At 35.7% G+C, this 22,421-nt stretch overlaps 1 protein-coding gene across 1 annotated transcript in view; it reads left to right on the top strand.

Moving 5' to 3' along the window:
- Nucleotides 1–15,440: 15,440 nt before the first annotated feature.
- The window catches only part of kcnip1a (Kv channel interacting protein 1 a), a 38,444-nt gene continuing 31,463 nt past the window's right edge, over nt 15,441–22,421 (top strand). Inside the window, exon 1 of the mRNA XM_065274736.2 lies at nt 15,441–15,840. Coding sequence (XP_065130808.1) covers nt 15,753–15,840 — 88 coding nt within the window. The 5' untranslated portion in view covers nt 15,441–15,752. The remainder of the gene's footprint in view (nt 15,841–22,421) is intronic.

Here is a 22,421-nt window from a genome sequence, read left to right on the forward strand (position 1 = left end):
TACAGTATCAGTACTACAAACTGATTAAATATTAAAATGCAAGCAAAACAAGCATGCAAACACACATAAACACACAGTTAAAACATTAACAAACGACAAAATATTTTTTCCAGTGTTACTTAAATGTTAAAATCTAGTAGTGTATGTATGTGTGTAATTCTGAGAGGCCCTATGAGAAATAATTACACTGCACGTGTATATATTTTACTTTATCTTGAGCATTAGTCACTCTTCTAACATGCACCTGATGATGTAAACATCAGTGTTCAGCGTGACCTGACCTGGACTCACTACTGGACTGTGGTGTGATGTTGATTGCTTTTACTTTTGTAACTTGGACTGAATATTTCACTGCCACGTCTATGTATCATTTAAACCGGTTAAACAAACGCCAGAGTAAGCTAATGATTTACAAAGATGACAGATTTCAGGATAAATTGTGACACACATGCAGACAGTGTACATCAGTTTACCGTGTGTATGTTTATATACATGTGCTCTTTACCATCTTGAATTTAATTTACCATTTTCTTTTTTAAAAGGTGTTTTTTATTTTAAACCAATGGCAAGGCATTTATATAAAATATATTTTATTTAATACACTGGATGTGAGCAAATTTAAGCAAGCGTCATTTTAAAATAGTTCTGTAATGTTGGTTGCTTAAAGCACGCTGAGGCAAGTGCAGTATTTATTATTAAAGTAATTCCAAACAAACAGGTACAAACAAAATCTAAACAGGTACAACAGGCAGACAGGAACTGGAAAAGAGCATTGCATAAAACAATCACTGACATAAGACAAGACAAACACAGGGGTTAAATTCACTAGGAAATGAAAAACACCTGGGGGAACAATCAGCACGCAGACCTATGAAACAAAAAAACTACAAAAAAACTACAAAACATGGACAAGACTTCAAAATAGGAGACATACACAGGGAAAACAGAACAGAGTCATGACAAGTACGAAATAGCATGGTGTTTAATTAAAGGTGCAGTGTGTAAATTTTAGCGGCATCTGGTGGTGAGGTTGCAAATTGCAACCAATGGCTCAGTTCACTGCTCACCCCTTGCTTTTGAAACGCATAAAGAAGCAACGGTAGCCGGCACCAGACAAACATGTCATCATCTGAGACAACTTAGTAAAAAAAAGTTTGTCCGTTAAGGGCTTCTGTAGAAACATGGCGGCACAAAATTGCAACTTCCATGTAAGGGGACCCTCAGTGTATGTAGATGGAAACGTCTCATTCTAAGGATAATAAAAACATAATGGTTTATTAAGAAAGGTGTTTACACACCATTGATAATATAGTTTTGTATATTTTTTTGCATTTCTGTCAAATTACACACTGCACATTTAAACATGCAAAAAAACCTGTATTGATTCATTGATACTACACTTTAAATGATACGAAAAGTTGAATGCCCTCATTTTTTGTAACTTGATTAGAATAAAATAAATGATTGTAAGTGTACTATGGTAGCGGTACATAAAAATACCATTGTACAGTACATGAATAGTTGTCATACAGTAGATGATCATGGCATTGCCATCAGTACCATAATAACCTCATACCATTATTTTTTGTAAGTGGTGTTTCGTTGTAAAATTCAAAGGATAATTGCAAATATCGGAAGTAACCCGGAAGTAATTTTGCATAACTTGTCACTAAGGCGCATTTACATTGCATGTTTTAAGTGACTTATAAAGATTGGATATGACCCACAAACGTGTAAGCAGGAAAAAAGCGCATAGATTCCAATATTCTCCAATCGGTTTAAGACTTTATTTATATAGGAATTTGAATTGGATACATGCATTCGCGTCCGCAATGAAAGTGGATATTCCCATGTCAAGATGTGTCGTGCGTCATTTAAAATGCGACGCTGGCAAATGAAGTCAACTCAGATATACACCACTTGGATCACATGACTTTTCTTAGCAGCGCAATAGAGAACGAGGGCTACGCTTAGTGGAATAATGTTGAAGTTTTATGTCTTGTAACAGAAATAAAGCTCTATAATCATGTACAATAATTTTGTCTTTGTTCATTGCCTATTGCAACATTTTACTTAGTCTGTGGTTTAAGCTGCTTCAAGTCAGTGGGTCTACTTCTTGAATTGTTTTGCCAAGTTTTTAGTGTAGATGCTGATATCGGATACAAGTCACTTTTAAAAGATGAAGTAAGCGGGTTATCCAAAAAATCTGATACAGGCAACAAATCAGAATTGGGCATCAAGACACGCAGTGTAAATCCAGCCTTCATTTGGTTATGTCTTTGTAATGTCACTAGATGGCAGCATATTTCATATATATTTTTTTTAAGAACCCAATGTCTGTAATTGAGTTAATCAGACATAATTTGTGCACTGTATTTTGTAGTGTATTATAGTGGCATTTAATTGAAGATTGATGTTTTAGAGCTCATATGAAATTAAGCCGACCCTACACTGATGATAAATTCAAAGTTACTGCTCAAAATGGCATGGAAATACAGTAAGCCTTTGTTGTTTATTACCCTGTCTGACACACACACAAACACAGGCTTTGGTGTAGGCATCTCTGGCAATGTGCACTGTTTATTACTGCCATTTATTGCTGTTTTGGGGGAAGGTAAGCTGCCGTCTAAACCACACACCTCAGCAAAAACAGCAGGAGAGAGACAAGTTTTGCATGCTACAGAATGTGCACCAGGGAGAAAGTGTGCATGTGTTTATTTGAGTGAAAGAGAGACTATGATAAAGAATGGTTGAGTGAACGTTACTGCAAAACAAATTAATGATCTTGCGGCAGTAAATGTGCCAGTCCTAACACCAGAAGCTCTTTACTTCATTTTATAACGACTGAGCATTATTAAGGATGGCGGGACACTGTTTACAAGACCCAACAAAACTAGATTTTTAATTTCCTGAAAAAAAAACAAGCTGCATTATTTGAGAATTGAAGTCACCTTCAGATTTATAAAGTTTTGAAGAACCCCAAACAAATTGTGATGCTTGTTTTTAAACTGTATAATTGTTCTGCATGTGTATTTGCATTGTGATTTAGATCAGACATTACTTGAAGAATATTTCTTGCGGTCATGTGTGTGACAGGATCACGCACGTTTGTCATTTGTAAATATCTCAATTGGCTTTACATTCTTTATTACACCTTCATGACACCTTCATGATACTTGCCATAGAGCAACTGTTTTTGGCTAAATGGCTTCATAACCTTTAACATAAAAAGATGGTTTCTGTTTCACAAAAGGTTATTTGTAGTAAAAAAATATAAAAAGGTATGAAAGAAATGGTTCTTCTAAGAGCTTTTGACTGAATGGTTCTTTGAGGTTTTATAGACATCCCTGTGAAGAACCTTTTAAGCACCTTTATTTTTTAAGAGGTTGAGGACATTGAAAATGCCCACTCACCTTCACTGTCAAAAATAAAGATACAAAAGCTGTCACTGGGGCAGTACCTTTTAAAAAAGGTCCAAATACAATTTAGGTACAAATTAGCGATGCACTGATGTATCGGCCGCCAATATTTATCGGCCAATTTTTGATTAATTTTAAACCATCGGCATATCGGCAATAGCACGAGAAAGGCCGATACCGATTGTTTATTAATTAACTGCATAAAGAAATCCATTATATGTAAAAAATGAGTTAATGTTGTTAATAAAATAAATGCTGAATAGCAAAAACCACCTTTGAAGGTTGTCATGCTGTCTTATTATATTTGTTTTAGCTTAATTTGTGCCCCTCTTATTATGTTGGTCAGTTGAATGTTAATTAGATCCAATCCATGTTCAGTAAAAATAATTTGATGCAGAAATAAACTAGCTAATAGACCAACTGTATAGTATCGTATACAAGTGTTTAATATCGGTATCGGCATCGGCCAGAAGTTGTCTGTTTAAATCGGTATCGGCCCCAAAAAATCCTATCGGTGCATCCCTAGTACAAATATGTATCTTTGAACTACCAATATGTACCTTTGAAGTACTTATATGCACTCTTTGGGTACAAAAGTCCCAGTGAAAACTTGTGTACCTTTATTTCTGAGAATGTTCGATGAAAACCCAATGGTTGAAGCATTCATGTTATGCCAAGTAATGCAAGCCACTTCAGGCCCACACTTCTTATAAATTAATTAGTCTTTTACTCAAGTATACTTCAGTTCAATAGAGAGTATGATTTTGTTTAATATTATAAAATAATAAAATAATTCCGTAATATTATTATAGCACACTTTGTTTGGCAGTGTGACTTTTAAAGTGCACATAATATGCCTATTTTTACAAGATGTAATATAAGTCTCAGGTGTGCCTTAAATTTGTCTGTGAAGTTTCAGCTCAAAATACCCCACATATTTATTATAGCATGTCCAAAATGCCCTAAATAATGTACACTGCTGGTGTATATGGGTACCACCAGCAGTGTACATTTAAAACTGGTGATTTTACATCCGGTTTCGTTTTTTTTAATGGTCTGACTTGCTAAGCTGATCTCTTAAACAAATGCCTCGTCGAAAATAACCAATGTTTTGGTTTCCTAGGTAATCTATGTGTTGTTTTTTGCTTGTTATATAAATAAACTACTTAAAAGAACTTTGTTGTTATTTATTTTTAGCGGCGTTTACTGGAAGTTACGTGCGGACCACGACAGCCGCTTGTTTAAGTTGTTACTGCTGAAACCGTCTATAGTCACATTTTATGTATTGTTTTTTCATTGTTTTTCAAATCATTGTCGCGTAGGGTTAGGGTTAGATTTGGGGTTTGTGTTAAGATGTACTTTTATGTATTGGTTTCTACATTTCTTTCTTCCGCTTTTAAAACTAATCTTGCCTGGAGTTGGGGTTGGAGTTGGGGTTTGGTTTAGGATGTCTAAAAATGTAACAGAAAGTGATTCAAACCCTAACACCAGTCAACAATGGTAAGAAAATAGGAAAAAACAATGAGAAAACAATACATAAAATGACACGAGAAATCGGTGGGAGTGACACGGAAAAGACATTTGTGGTCGCGTCACAGAAAAAAGCTTAATTCCGTGACATGGTCACGGATAAAGTGATCAAATTTTCTGTGACTATAACGCGGATTTCATGTTGGCGCTACAATTTGCTAACAAACCCATTTAGAAAAGCTTTTAGGTCAAATTAACCAGTCAGTCAGTGGTCGTGGGCGGGGCTTTGTTTGTGTGACATCACATTAACAAGAGAATCACCACAGCATGTCTAATAAAGAGACTGCTTTGGTTTAATGGGGATTAAAATATAAAGTTTGGATTTTTTTAATTGTACAGACGTTGTGTTCACACACTGCCAACACACATTTATGTCCAAACCCAATGTCCATTCTTTATCATAGTCTCTTTTTCTCACACACACAAACGTCGAAGTGCTGCAGTGCTCTTCCGCCATACAATATAGTTCTCATTTTTTATCCGCTTAAAAAATCGTCACATTTTATTTTGTGTAACTACTCATGTAAGAGTCTTTAAATAGGGAAAAACATGGACGTGTTTGGTAGCTAAATTCATCCTTGTTTGGATTCTAAGGAATGAATGTGGCTAGGCTAAATGCTAACACATTCACGACGCGCTGTACAAAGATGCTAACTGAACGCATTAATAAAAGATAGGTATGTATTAATTTGTCTAGGTTGAGCTAAGAACATAGTAAAATATTGAAAAACTATGGTGTTTTCCTTTAAGTAAAAGGGTTTTCCTCATTGAAGGTCTGCATTTGTTCAAAATTAGCAAAATATTAAAATATTAAAAAATATTAAAATATTTCAAATCTATATTTATTGCTCCTTACCTTACTTATGAGGTAAATTGCTGTGTAATAAGTGGGATAATGTAGAGGCAACAGGTTGTTATCAGGAAATAAGCCCCTTTAGTGTGATACAAGATCACACTGTCAGGGCTTATTTTTTGCGATAACAATCTGTTGCCTACATTATCCCTTACATATTTCAGAAGGAACTCATGGTGTTAAAATATCTAAGCAGTTCTGTTATAGGCGTTATGTTTAAGCCATATTTGGGTAAAATATGGATACATGCTGGTTTAAATTACTCCATACTTTACTCAACTATGAGTTAAAAACAACTCGGTGTAGCTGTCTCCAGACCTCTTTGAAATAAATTGAGTAGTTTTGCCTACAGTAAAAAGTTGCACAATAAATAAGATTTCAGATTTCATTATTGTCAAGGATTTTCTCAAATTTTCATGTTAACTATAGCACCTCATGCGGCACTGCTTGGGATTCAGCACGTATACGTTGCATCGCATTATAAATATTGTGCTGACATGTAACGTAATGATGCGTGAAATTGATCTACTGCAGCTACAAGCGTTTGCGTAATACACTTGCACATAACATGTTTTGAACCTTTGAGTGCTATAATTTTTCAGATTTGTTCTTTTGTCAGGCCATAAGCAGTAAATAAATGTGAAATCATAATTTGAGGAATATTTTAGAGCTGAGTTTCCAGCTGGAGAACCCAACACCTCTGAGATCTCTTTCTTCAATTTATCACACAAGTCTTCACCTTGTGTTTAATTAACCTTCATGACAGCGCACCAAACAAATCAGCACAGCTGTAGGAGAAAGCTGCTGTAGTGACATGTGGGATTTTAAAGCAGGTGCATAAACTGCAGTGTGTTTGACTGAATCCTCTCGTTCATATCTGGACTCTGACAGTCGGTCTCATGGCAGCTGTTTATGCAGAGCAGAGTTTCAGCTCTCTGTTTTATGTGTTTTATTGTCATTATGTAGACACCTTTAAGACAAAAGTGAATGTTGCTTACTGGTCTCTTCTTGAAAATCACAAATCAGTGAGAAGAGTCTCTCGCTCTCCCCCTCTCTGTTTACACATCCATTATGAGTTTTTCTTTCTGGTTTTCTCTCTTCATCCCTCAGAATAGAAATCCGCTCACACATATGACATGTTAGAAAGTGAGAGAGAAATGTGTTAAGAGTTAAATATTATACTAATTAAAGAATTAAACAGTTGAAGAAATAAATCTAAACAATTAGACTCTAAAACAGTGGTTCTCAAACTTTTGGTTAGTAGCCTTTTTTTTTATTACACAGAATTCATGATTAATGTATTTTTTTTATAATGTCATAAAACTGGGGGCTCCATATTGAGAACCACTGCTCTAAAAAAAACTATGAAATATTTGTAGTATATAAAATATTTTGTATGTAATATATTTAAATGTTATTTCTCTGGTTTCACAGACAAGGCTAAAACACATGTTTGAGCTGTCTCAATTCATAATAACTTAACAACTGACAGATCTTAAAATATGTGCTATTGATTTGTCTCAAAATGACATATTTTTCTAAGAAATGTTTATAAAATAAACTAAGGCCTAGTCCTGGTTTTAGCTGTCAGTGAAATCAGGGGTCTCATTTATCAAATCCTGCTTAGAAATGCTGCGTACGATCATTTATCAAAAATGCGTACGTGTGATTCTTAAACCGAACGTAAAAAACGCGTACACCTTTCTTTCAGATGTGAATGTATAAATCCCAAATGATCTTGAACTTGTGCGCAGCTGAGCAGTTTCAGATCTCCGCCTTTGAACGATGCCTAATGTAGCAGCGACATATAAAAGAGCGCTTGTCAGTGTTTAAACCCAATTTCGTGCAGCAGAATGGCTTATATTTCCAAAAACCTGCAACAATCTGACAAGCAAAAGTGCGTACGTCTGCTCAGACCCTGACGTGGCGCAACGGCAATTTTCCAGAGACAGTTTTTATAAATATGGACTTTGCCGTGGATTTTTTTTTTATATTTTGTATACAGCATTGTGTATAGTACTTACTGAGTTCGAAGGGGTCACACTGTGTTTATATGGATGTTTTTATATTTATCTGGATATATAAACGATAGACTGTAAAAAAAAAATGAACGTGAAGATCGTTTTTGAAGGCGAAGCCAATAGCCAATCTAGGCATCACTAACGGATATCCGAAAATTGGTAAAGACCTTTCTTTTACTGTCTATGGTAAAGACTCGGGATGTGGGTGAAGCTGAGGTGGCTGGTTGCTGAAACCACGCCCGCCTAGCTCGACTCTAGGGACAGCAGTGGCTGTTCAACCGTCACTCAAGTAGCCACGCCCTTAATTCTGCAGAACTTTACGGCTTAATATCATTTAAACGGATGAATTAGTAAAATATTTACCCCCCTCACAGTTGTCATGAAGGGCGCAAAATTTGCTATATAGACCATAAGCACTTTTTGTACCTGGCTATAAACATATTCTTTTCTGCTCTAAAGATGGCCATTTTAACATAGAGGTGTGTGGGAAATTGACTCCCTTTTGGAGCCAGACTCTAGCGGCCAGTCGATGAATTGCAATTTAAATCACTTCCGTATTGGCTTCATCAGAGAGATGGTTGAGTCGGGTCTGTCTGCGTCCTGCAAGCAACAGTATCTGTCTGCGTCCTGCAAGACGGAGGCGTGAGTTGTAGTAGGCGTGACTTGTAGTAGTTGGAGGCGTGTCTTGTACTTTTCTAAATCGCGGTCCACCACGCGAGATCTACCTCTAAGTCAGAATTGAAATTATGAAAGTTTTAATACTTATTTTAAAAATAAGCTTGTATGTTAGCAATTTGGGAATCAATGTGTTTGTAGTGAATTTGTCATTAAATAAGATTTAGAGTCTGTTTGAAAACGGGTCAGGTTAGGACAAGCTGAGGATATATGATGAAAGCCTTTTAATGGTAAATTTCGTTTTGTGCATACATTTGTGCAATGTGCATATTTCAAAAAACGTATGGGTGGAATGTTTTTGGCACTGTGATTCTGCTGGTTAATTAAATAAAATACAATGAATTAATTTATTAATTACTCGTATTAATAAAATGTATATTTTAACACGTTCAGGGATTAATAATAATTGAAAGTGATGACAATGGCATTTTTCATCAGATGTTTATATTTACAACAAAAAGAAAACGACACTAAGCCAGGGGTTTTATTATAATTTATAATAAATTAAAGAAGTGCCTTATGAATATTTTTTATGTTATCCTTTGTATATTTATAAACGTATGAGATACATACACAGCACACAGTCAAGTACATTATAAACATTATAAGCTTATACTGCAGGCCTACTACAAACTCTCTCCCGTTTTAATAATAACACCCTGACCTCTGCATTACATCTGAAGCCTCCAAATTAGGCAATTTTGGGAAAAGATTATCATCTTAACTTTCGAGATGTATAGGAGAGCTCGCGTGATCCGTGAACCGCGATGTACCGTACACACTGCATATTAATTGGGTTGTCACTAAAATGGTTGTCACTTATTAATTCGGTTGTCACTTCACCTTTTAATGCTTAATCCTGTTCTGACAACCGCATAATACAACCGCATTAACTTCCGCAAAATGCAGGGGACAACCGCATTTATAAAAACTCTGCATAGTGTGTACATTACAACTAAAGTGTTCAAATGTGGATCATGGATATGACAGGTCTCTCTTCTGAAAAACTAAATTCCTAAAAGGGGAAAAGTCTTTTGCGTGCGGTGCAGAAATTGACAGAGAGCGTTTGCTGACTAGTGTTGCCATATTGCACTAAAAAAAGCGAACAGGAAAATTCCAATAATAAACCGAAATAAATCCAAGTGCTGATATCAAAATATTGGGTCCCGGTACCTTTACACTTTAATAACACCAAAAACTTGTTCGCTTCATGAGCAAAAAGCAAGCCATAAACGGTTAAGCGCCAAAACAGTACGTACAAAAAACCCGAGGACCTGGCAACACTGCATGACAGCGCGCTGTTTTACAAATGCGTGCAATGCACAACTCCAAGACGGTGGTTTAATGCAAAACATAATGCTGTTAAATTATTTTGGTCAAAGCTTTGAGACGCGAGACGGCAGAACGTTGCTATGGTTATCTCTGGGTCAATCATCACATTTTCGGGAGTGAGTCTTGTTCCATACAGACATGTAACGAACATTTAAGGGATTCACTCCCGCATTTAAATGCGGTTGTCACTCCCGAAAGTTTGCAGTGTGTAATAGAGGATTTAGAAGAGCTTTTTTACCGTGAAAGAGGAAGATCTTGCGTTGTGGACCGTGATTTAGAAAAGTACAAGACACGCCTCCTACTACAAGTCACCCCTACTACAACTGACGCCTCCGTCTTGCAGGACGCAGACAGACCCGACTCCCTGCAAGACGGAGGCGTCAGTTGTAGTAGGGGTGACTTGTAGTAGGAGGCGTGTCTTGTACTTTTCTAAATCACGGTCCACAACGCAAGATCTTCCTCTTTCACGGTAAAAAAGCTCTTCTAAATCCTCTATTACACACTGCAAACTTTCGGGAGTGACAACCGCATTTAAATGCGGGAGTGAATCCCTTAAATGTTCGTTACATGTCTGTATGGAACAAGACTCACTCCCGAAAATGTGATGATTGACCCAGAGATAACCATAGCAACGTTCTGCCGTCTCGCGTCTCAAAGCTTTGACCAAAATAATTTAACAGCATTATGTTTTGCATTAAACCACCGTCTTGGAGTTGTGCATTGCACGCATTTGTAAAACAGCGCGCTGTCATGCAGTGTTGCCAGGTCCTCGGGTTTTTTGTACGTACTGTTTTGGCGCTTAACCGTTTATGGCTTGCTTTTTGCTCATGAAGCGAACAAGTTTTTGGTGTTATTAAAGTGTAAAGGTACCGGGACCCAATATTTTGATATCAGCACTTGGATTTATTTCGGTTTATTATTGGAATTTTCCTGTTCGCTTTTTTTAGTGCAATATGGCAACACTAGTCAGCAAACGCTCTCTGTCAATTTCTGCACCGCACGCAAAAGACTTTTCCCCTTTTAGGAATTTAGTTTTTCAGAAGAGAGACCTGTCATATCCATGATCCACATTTGAACACTTTAGTTGTAATGTACACACTATGCAGAGTTTTTATAAATGCGGTTGTCCCCTGCATTTTGCGGAAGTTAATGCGGTTGTATTATGCGGTTGTCAGAACAGGATTAAGCATTAAAAGGTGAAGTGACAACCGAATTAATAAGTGACAACCATTTTAGTGACAACCCAATTAATATGCAGTGTGTACGGTACATCGCGGTTCACGGATCACGCGAGCTCTCCTATACATCTCGAAAGTTAAGATGATAATCTTTTCCCAAAATTGCCTAATTTGGAGGCTTCAGATGTAATGCAGAGGTCAGGGTGTTATTATTAAAACGGGAGAGAGTTTGTAGTAGGCCTGCAGTATAAGCTTATAATGTTTATAATGTACTTGACTGTGTGCTGTGTATGTATCTCATACGTTTATAAATATACAAAGGATAACATAAAAAATATTCATAAGGCACTTCTTTAATTTATTATAAATTATAATAAAACCCCTGGCTTAGTGTCGTTTTCTTTTTGTTGTAAATATAAACATCTGATGAAAAATGCCATTGTCATCACTTTCAATTATTATTAATCCCTGAACGTGTTAAAATATACATTTTATTAATACGAGTAATTAATAAATTAATTCATTGTATTTTATTTAATTAACCAGCAGAATCACAGTGCCAAAAACATTCCACCCATACGTTTTTTGAAATATGCACATTGCACAAATGTATGCACAAAACGAAATTTACCATTAAAAGGCTTTCATCATATATCCTCAGCTTGTCCTAACCTGACCCGTTTTCAAACAGACTCTAAATCTTATTTAATGACAAATTCACTACAAACACATTGATTCCCAAATTGCTAACATACAAGCTTATTTTTAAAATAAGTATTAAAACTTTCATAATTTCAATTCTGACTTAGAGGTAGATCTCGCGTGGTGGACCGCGATTTAGAAAAGTACAAGACACGCCTCCAACTACTACAAGTCACGCCTACTACAACTCACGCCTCCGTCTTGCAGGACGCAGACAGATACTGTTGAGATGGTTGCCCCTCGGTAGACCAACCAATAATTATGTAGTGTTAAAGCAGCTAGACAATTAAATCAAACTCTTTGATCTTTGGTGTATTGGAATTGTTATACTGTATACTGTAGTAATCTCTGTTAAATGTGCTGTAAAATGTAAAACTGTATTTACTTAGGCATAAACAAATAATAAGAGTTGTTACATGGTAATGACATATCGTGAGGCTCAAACACGATTGTTTTCCTCTTCTTGTGTAAACCTTGTGCATGCAAAAAACACATTAAATTAAGAACAATGATGTTACAATGCTAAAAACAAAGTTGTGAATGCTGAATTAGCGCTATATATACTACTTAATGCTATAACGTTTAGGCTGAAGTTCTACTATTCATTTTGCAGGTCCATACTGAAAAAAAACCCCAACAAACTTACATTCAGTTTTTGAAAAATTGATTATTCCTTGTCTAATACAGGCTCAAACACTGTTTACACACACACAAAGCTACTGAAGGAGCTGCTCTGTGAAACAGCTAATCAGAGCAGAGCTCGACATTATTATTTATGACCTTTTTAACAAGGTAATAGACCATTTCATTCTAAAGGCAAATCCTCGGATTGTAAATGGACTTGTAAACCGTCTCTAGATAATTTTTGCACTTAATAAAGTTGCATACCTTCTATGTAGATATCAGAGAACAATTAAACATATTATTTCAATGCATTCTTTGTCAACTTTAATGAATCAATCAGTCTATAGATTTACTGTAGAGAAAGATAATGTTTAGGGAAGCCATGTGCATTTCACAAGTGATCCATAATGCAGGAATTTAATTGCACCAAATAATAATATTTCATATATTGCAACACTGGGAGCAGAGCAAACTGTATCTCACTAACTCAGTCTCTCTCTCTCTCTCTCTCTCTCTCTCTCTCTCTCTCTCTCTCTCTCTCTCTCTCTCTCTCTCTCTCTCTCTCTCTCTCTCTCTCTCTCTCTCTCTCTCTTTCCCTCTCTACCTCTCTGCCTGCAAACTGTGTTAATTTATGTGTTCAATTTTGATAAGCAAGTTTCTCACTAAAGGAGGAGTGTGTGTGCGTGTGCTTATGTGTGTGTGTTCATGTGCTTGTGTGTGTGTTTGTGAGGGATGTTGTGTCCTAGATGGTTTGATGTATTCAAGAGTAACAGCTGTTTTCAAGACCCCTGTGTGTCAGATTCTGTGTGTGTGTGTGTGTGTTTATGGTCTTTTTTGCAATATTTCTTTTTATTTGTTTGTTTATATTTATATATTTTTTGTTTCATTTAATACACTTAAAAATCACCTTGATACTGTGAATCAGTTAAAAGGGAGACATCTGCGTGCATTACACTAATGAAAAGATTATAAAACTCTCTATGTAAATATAATTTGTTTTTTTAAATGTGACCTGGAGATGTTTACATTAGGCAGTGAACTAAACGGTTTATTATTCATGATCCTTCTCTGTCTCTGATACTTCTGTCTCTCTTCTTCTCATTGTTTCTGTATGATATGATGTTGTGATGTGATGTGATATGTTACATGATATGATACACTATATGTGACATTGGACCACAAAATCAATCATAATTCGCATGGGTATATTTATAGCAATAGCCAACAAGACATTGTATGCGTCAAAATTATTGATTTTCCTTTCAGCCAAAAATCATTAGGATATTAAGTAAAGATCATGTCCCATGAAGATATTTTGTACATTTCCTATCTTAAATCTATCAAAACTTTTTTTTGTGTGTGTAATTGCAGTTGCTAAAGACTTCATTTGGACCACTTTAAACGCAATTTTCTCAATATTTAGATTTTTTTGCACCCCCAGATTCCAGTTTTCAAATAGTTGTATCTCTGCCAACTATCCTAACAAACCACACATCAATGCAAAGCCTATTATTCAACTTTCAGATATACAAAAATTATCTTATAAAATGATGGTATATGAAGATACTTGTTTAAATCACTCACACATGTTTACTACTATCTAACTGTAGATACAGTATAGATGTTGTTTTCATACAGCTAGTGTAATTGTAATGATAAGCTAACCTAAGTCCACACCTTTATATTTATTATTCTACTGTAGATTCACTTTTTTATTTTCTTGTGTTCTTGTTTCAGATTTGTTTGTGACAAGCAGGTACAGTACGTGTTCATGCTTCAATAATTCATTACACCATAAACAGACTCAGTTCAGCCAAACTAATGCATAATGCCGCTCTCTTCAGTTGGGAATGTTTATACAGTATGAAAACCTCTTTCTTTCTTTCTTTTTTAATAAAAATGACCCTAAGCAGGCCAGGTTTCCATACGACAAATCTCTTGCTATCATTTTATATTTCTCTTTCTTCCTACCTGCTCTCTTTCTTTCTGCCTTTCATCTACATTTAATAACTTGCTCTATTCTTCTGCAGTGATGAGACATTCTGCTGGTGGGAAGAGAAGGGTTCATCTTTCTATTAAAGGACTTATAGATAAATAGTCCTGAATACAAGTGGGCTCTGTATGCGGGTGAAAAACACACTGCCGACCCATTTCTTTATGCATGAGGTTTTTAAATAAATTTTCTCTGATTATAAGCATTAATGCTTTTCCCAGCTGCAGAGAAAATTCAGGGAAAGAAATGATCTGTGTCAGCGGTAGTGCAGAAATGTCTCCCTCTTCTTCTCTTGCAGTTAAGTATAAAATGAAAACAATACTTTAAGAATTAATCGAATTCACTGACAATCTAAAATAACAGAAAAAGGCATTTGGTGCTTCAGGTATTTTTTTGTTTTAGGATCCAGACTTCATAATGGTAACACTGCACACATTTGACATTAAAATATTTCTCCATTAACAGTGGATATGTTTGTTTTGCTAACTTTACTACTGTATGCACTATTATGTGATTGATGACATTTGTAAAGTCTATAAAAAAGTCACAATGAATCAGGTTATGGCTTACGTTAGTGCACATTTATGCAGTAATTCAATTGAATAAATGATGTGAATGGCCACAGCATGTGGACTGTCTGTGTTCCGTGAATTATGTTGTGATTCATGATTAGTGCACTAATAAAGATTAAAGTATATATAGCCAAACAAAAACCTAAAGAAATTTACAGTACTGAATGTGAATTCATATGCACTTATTAAATAAGAGTGTCTTATCTGCACAAATACAGAAAATAACAGCTTATGCATGACTTACAGACACGTTACATAAAGTGTGTGGGTTTTTCTTTGTAAATGTTTTATTGTTGTGTCTATCATGCTTAAGTTGCTGTGTTTTGCAGATTTTGGGTATATACAGCACATGCAGCATCAATAATAAACAAACATCTTCACTCCAAAGGAACTGACCAGAGACAGCAGTGCTGAAAATGAGATGATGCTCTGCAGCACGAGAGAGAGAGAGAGAGAGAGAGAGAGAGAGAGAGAGACAGAGAGAGAGAGAGAGAGAGAGAGAGAGAGAGAGACTGACGTTTGGAAGAAAGGCAGATGAAATCGAGCTGTGTGCGTCAGTTTGCCTGCTGTATTCTTCACGAGGGACTCGGACATCTTCCATTATTCATGCTTATTCTAGTTTTCACCTTTTCTTTAGGGGATTTTGTGTTCTTTCAAAGTTGAAGCGTGTTTCAGCATCTTTTTTAAGTGTGTTCGACTATATTTTCAGCCGGCTTTTATTTTCTGCAAAGTTTTGGATTATTTGTTCCCCCATCACGTCTCATCCACACCTGAGCTGAAATCTAAACTGGCTTTACCGACCTTGACCCTGGTTGTGACCTTTGATCTTTACACACATCTGCTGGTCCTTAGGATGTCACGCTGTGCCAGACGCTGCAAACACGGCATAGTGAAGTTTGCTCTGTCTGTGAGTAAACTGATAACAGGAACACTTATTAAAGGTATGAAAACATTTTATTCACCTAATGTACTGTATGTGATCCTATCTGTGCAATCCAGACTGAAGTCTCATAATCAGTGATGAGATATAGAGAATCAAAGTTTGATTTTATTCTTTGACATGATCTTACTCATTTAATATTAAAGATATCAAGGATATATTTTAACAAAATTTTAATTTACATTAAACATATTAGGTGATTTAATGTAGAAAACAGCTGCGTTTTGACAGACTGGCTCAAATAGTTATGTCGAATTTATTCATCACATATTCACCATCATTTACAAATCTTCAGATGTCAGTTATTTTTTCCTCCATGCTATAAAAGTGAATTAGGATTGGCCAAAAAATGTCAAGAAGCATAAAAGTAATGATAACATAAAACTAATGAGATTTTGAGATTATGCTGGCAGAAAGGATATTCATTGAATAATGATCAGTTTCTCATATAAAACTGTTATGTGATTTTGTAAAATGGCATGGGGGTGAGTAAATGATAGCAGGATTTTCATATTTGGGTTAAAATTCTCTTTAAAGGAGACAATTTTTAAGATGTAAAATGAATCTTTGGTGTCCCCAGAGTACGTATGTGAAGTTCTAGCTTAAAATGCCATATAAATAATTTATAATATCATGTTAAAATTGCCACTTTGTAGGTGTAAGCAAAAATGTGACGTTCCTGGTGTGTATGCAAATAAGCTGATCTTTGCACTAAATTGCAGTGCTGTGGTTGGATAGTGCAGATTAAGGGGCGGTATTATCCCCTTCTGACATCACAAGGGGAGATACATTTCAATAAGCGATTTTTTCATATGCTTGCAGAGAATGGTTTACCAAAACCAACTGGGTTGATCTTTTTCACATTTTCTAGGTTGATTGAAGCACTGGGGACCCAATTTTAGCACTTAAACATGGAAAAAGTCACATTTTTTAATGATATGTCCCCTTTAAATTAAATGATCGAATGATAACGCATATTTGAAGTATGGTAACTGTTCAGTGTTGGGTTGCAAGAAAGTATAACAATTAACCCTATTTGGTTGATTATATACTGTAATGTGTTTATAATTGTGTGTGTTTATGAGTTACATGGTGTTGTTTACTTAAGAAGATTCAGTTCTCTTATTCAGTCTCTTATTATGTGTTTGTGTATCTGCTTCTTTGATTAATCATCATACACATGCACATGAGAAATAAAAATGGACATAAGACAACTATTGACAAACAGACATTACTTTATATCTCTGACTTTTGCAAATGTGAATCTTATTGGCATTGAGACATTCATTGTTGAAATCATATGTTGAATCTCATGTAATGTGATTTTGTCAGACTCAGATGTTACGCAGAGCTCTCTGTGGAGCCCTCAGATGAAACACAGACATTGTCCTGAGTGTGTGTGTTTGTGTGTGTGTTTTGTGCCCGTAGGGTGCACAAGCACGCCTCTTGTTTTAACAGTAAATGTTGTGTGTATGTGCAGTGTGGTTCCACTTCCTAGTTTCTTAAGCTGTTAAGTTGTATTTGCATTGTGCACAAACCACCTCAGGAGATATTCTGGCACGAGCAGCAGATATTATCCATACCCAGCCTACACTAGACAGACAGCTTTGTGTGTCTATGATGGGCAGTATTTATTTAAAGCACATATTGAAATAGATTTAGATTTAAATGAATGTTTATTTAAGGAAACCTGTTTCCTATGTGCTCATGTTCTGTGTCTCCAAGAGATATAAACTGTTGTGTATGTGATATATGGCAACAGGACTTTTTGTTCACGTCAAAATCTTGAAATATATCTCGAAAAGACATTTCTGTGATCTCAACATGCTGTGAAGATGAAGAGAAAGACTAGACTAGTTTTTGTCCTTTAATTCTGTTCTCCTGATGGTTTTAATGATTCTCATGAAGCACGTTATTACTTCCCTCCAGCGTAAAGAAACACTTTTCATCCCAATCTGCTGCTGGTGTAACATTACTAAACTAGAAACATTACAGAAAAACACTCACTTTCAACCATTTTACTTTTAATTCCTTGAATTTATTTTATTTTTCACGCATTCTCTTTGCTGTGTGAGATGCTTCGGTTGCTTTGCTCTATTATTTTGTTGATTTAATAATGGTCTAATAGTTGTTCAAGCAACAGTCAGTGGGAAAAACATTACTTTAACTCAATTATATTTACCTTTACACTTACTGCTTGTAGGCACAGTGGTCTGTAAACGCAGTAGGAGTCTGATGATGATGATGATAATATGAGTTTATTCTGCCACCTAGGGGTTGCTCTGGTTATTACATACTGCATGCTTTGATATAAAACTGACGCAAGGGTGAGTAAATGAATTTTCATTTTTGGTTGAACTTTTTTTCTCAAAACTATATTTAACAAAATTTTTGACAAGCATGGTTAAAAAAAAACAAAGTACATAAGAAGAAAAAATAAATACATTACAAAAAAGTAAAGTGAAGTTTTTCTTCATTAATTTTAATAAAGAGAAGTAATGACACAATTCCTTGTGAAATATGAAAAATTTGAAATTGTTTTCAGGAATCTATTTTTTTTTCAATTATATCTAACCAATCAAACAAGACTTCCGGTGCGCTACGTTTCTTCTGCTTCTGAAGTGGGATTGAAACGATAGTCATAAAAAAAAAGAAAAAAAAAGAAACGATAGTCATAAAATATCTGTGTGAAAATCAAGTCAAAGAAAAAATAGATTCACAACTGGAAGTATATCTACACAAGTGTCCTGAACTCATAAGGCATGCTGTAAGTAAGTTCATTATTTATTTAATGATATTTATTTAAATGAATTCAGCGGTGTTACTGTGGTGTTACTTAAGAAATGTTTTTGCAGTAAAATGTTTGGTTTAGATGCGTAAAACCGGCAGTTGTTATAGATATTTTCATACGGCGAGCTGTTGCCAATGTGTTTGTCTGTTTCCATGTGGTGTTGACTTTTGTGCAGGTGTGCACTTGCCTATTTATGTGTGGATATTAAAAACACTTATGACAATGGTTCCCAAATTGGGGCACCCCAGTCTTACATACTTGCTCTAATGTTTTATTACTTTTAAAGTAAATGTACATTTGGTGTTTGAGGGCTTTCTTTGAGACAGTTGTTGAGTCCCAATTCGCATACTATCCGTCCTAAATAGTATTCGAAACTAGAATTAGTACGTCCCAAAACGTAGTATGTTGAAATGAGTATCCCAAAGATACCCGGATGGTCTACTATTTCCGGTTAGATTTCGAAGTGCAGATCGATCCACACTCTAACGGCTAATATTGCCCACAACCCATTGCGTGCGGGAGGGAGGAGCTTTGTGGTGATGTAAATATGGCAGCCAGACGCAGCAGCGGTGATGCGCCCTCAGCTTTTAAGTGTAAGAATGTAAATGTTTAACCCTAATTAAATTTATCTTTCATTGTCTCGTAATATTCGGTTGATGTTGTGAAAATAAAGTACCATGGCTGTAGTACTGTGTCATGCATGTGTCTTTTTTATGTATTTCTTTTTATGTTTCTGTCTTAGATTTATACCTTACTATAAACCCTTATGAAAAAAACACCTTTTACTACACTAATCATAGTTTAACCACACTGACTTATTTGTAGTAATACTGTGGCTGTACAAATGTTAACTTTATTAAGAAATATGGTTACTAAACTTTTACTATAGTAAAAGCATGGTTCATTTTCATCGCGGTATTTCTGATTTGCAAACATAAGTATAAAATAAGCCTAAAATACGTTAAACAATAGTTATACTATAAACTTTAACTATTTTGACTTTAAAATAAGTAGCTTTCATTACACACATTGTTGCACATGAACATCATAACCAGCCGCCTCACAAACTACCTGCGTTTGGTGTGCGTAACTAGGCAACCACGTTGTCGTTCACTTTGCATGACGTCATCGAAGTACGTCCCAGAACGTGCATACTCTTTTGCTACACACTCAAAAGTACGTACATTTTCCTCACAAAAACAGTACATACTTTTAGGTCGTAGTATAAGTAGGCGAATTGGGACCCAGCAAGTGTGTTACGACTCATTAAGTAACAGTGTTTTGGCGCCCCCTTCCGGTGGATGTATACATTGCAGACCCCGTATCCGCACCCCTGATTAAAAAAATATTTAAAAATATTTAATTTTATAATACAAAACTACATGAGTATGTTATGATTTTATGGTATATATGTTTATGTCTTAATCTAAACTCTGTCAAAGGCATTGCAGTGCTCAGTGTTCATAGTATTTCTGACTTCTGTCGACTTTTGGAAAGTTTTAGCTTCTAGATATATTAACAAAGCACAAAGTCACGTTAACTTGTTCTTATATTTGCGATTCTTAAGCTGTTAACATGTCCAGCACACTGTTTGGTCTTTTATTTTTAACTTGGGACGTCGTTTTTAAGTTTCTTACAAGCTGTTCATATTTCTTACATCCTACCAAAGCAAGTATAGAGCCCTGTGATGTTTCTTACAAACACTAGAGGGCGACAAACATCTGATTTCAATTGATCTATTTTTTGCTAATTTGAGATTAAATGCTTTTTTATTTATTTTTGGGTATAGTCATGATTTGAAAAAAACTTAGTAATATGAGGGGAATTTTAAAAATGTTTACTTTCTGAAAATACTAAAAAGGTAATGGAAGCTCCAATCAATAACGTTTAACAATGAAGTTCTTTGTAAGAGCAATCTTTTTAAAATTATTTCTGTAAATGCTTTTCCAGTAGTCACAAACAGGTCCAAAGTTGTTAGAACCACGTGTTTCACCTGTAAAGCATCTTCTGGTCTTGTCACAGTGTCTAGAAAGATGCTGAAAGCTATGCAACCATTCTTTATTTAAATTTGAACATTTTGCATTTTAAAATCATTATTTAAAAGGAATTCGTCTGTTGATATTAGTTAGTAGTTATTTGTGTTCATTGAGGAATATATGCTGTACATTGCATATGTTGGCCAGCAGGGGGTGCTCAGCTTTGATTCTGAAATAATAATTTTGTAACTGACACTAACCGCACAATCATGATTGAAAGTTTAGATATTAGTACTGGCATTTATATCTGTAATGTCATTTGTGGATGCATTTTGTCTGAGATTGTGTGTGTTTTTTATAAAGTTTATCGATATCTCTCACCCAGTGCGTCAGGATACATAGACTCACACAGACATGCATGCAACTCAACAGCCCTAAGGACAGATGTGTCCATCTGAAACATTCATTTCCAAGATATAAATATTTCATTTTCTAGTAAATTATGGGCTATAAAATAGAGCTCATACATCTGATACAGTACAGAAGATGCTCATAGTGTGTAAAACAGATGATCAGACATTCAGTCATTTCGATCCCCCCTCTTCACTTTAAAGCATCATGTGTTATGTATGTCTAATGAATGTGTGTGTGTGTGTGTGTGTGTGTGTGTGTGTGTGTGTGTGTGTGTGTGTGTGTGTGTGTGTGTGTGTGTGTGTGTGTGTGTGTGTGTGTGTGTGTGCAGAAACATTCTGATCAGTCATGATGATTCAAGTTGAAAGTGAAAGATCATTAAGTGCACACATGGTAATGGTCATTGTGTTTGTGAAAATGACAAATGCAGAATAGCACAGATGGTAATAATGTTGAAAATTACACACGCGCACACACACGCACGCACGCACGCACACACACACACACTTTCACCTCATGCTTAGTGTTTCATGTAACAGGTGTGTAACCTCAGGCCAGAGTTCTGGGTCTTGTCATAGGCACTTTGTCTCTGCAGAGCAAACAGGTGAATTATCAAACAGGTAAAAGACTGTCTGTGCCCGTCATGGGTGTGTATTTATATCTCATCTCTACAACTATACTACTGCAAAACAAGTTCAAAACAATTTGTTTACATTTACTGAAGAATGTCCATACAAAACTCACCGCTGTGATTCCAGGGTTTACGGTACTTTGTGATTGCCAAGGTGTGGTGAGGTTTTATTGTGTAGTTGTGTGGTTGCCACATTGTTGTTTGGTTTTATTGTGTTGCTATGTGGTTGCCAATGTGTTCTAAAGGTTTATTGTATTGCTATGTGGTTACCAAGCTGTTGTGAAGTTTTGTTGTGTTGCTATGCGGTTGCCAAGGTGTTCTGAGGGTTTATTTTGTTGGTTGCCAAGGTGTTGTGAGGTTTTATTGTGTTGCTATGCTGTTGCCAAGGTATTCTGATGTTTTATGTTGCTATATGGTTGCTTAGGTGTTCTGAGGTTTTATTATGTTGCTATGTGGTTGCCAAGGTGTTGTGAGGTTTTATTGTGTTGCTAGGTGGCTGCCAAGGTGTTGTGAGGTTTTATTGTGTTGCTATGCTGTTGCCAAGGTATTCTGATGTTTTATGTTGCTATGTGGTTGCTTAGGTGTTCTGAGGTTGTTTTATGTTGCTATGTGGTTGCCAAGGTGTTGTGAGGTTTTATTGTGTTGCTAGGTGGCTGCAAAGGTGTTGTGAGGTTTTATTGTGTTGCTATGCTGTTGCCAAGGTATTCTGATGTTTTATGTTGCTATGTGGTTGCTAAGGTGTTCTGGGGTTTTATTTTGTTGCTATGTGGTTG

Source organism: Paramisgurnus dabryanus, chromosome 16 (genome assembly GCF_030506205.2).
Source record: "Paramisgurnus dabryanus chromosome 16, PD_genome_1.1, whole genome shotgun sequence".
Lineage (NCBI taxonomy): Eukaryota > Metazoa > Chordata > Actinopteri > Cypriniformes > Cobitidae > Paramisgurnus > Paramisgurnus dabryanus.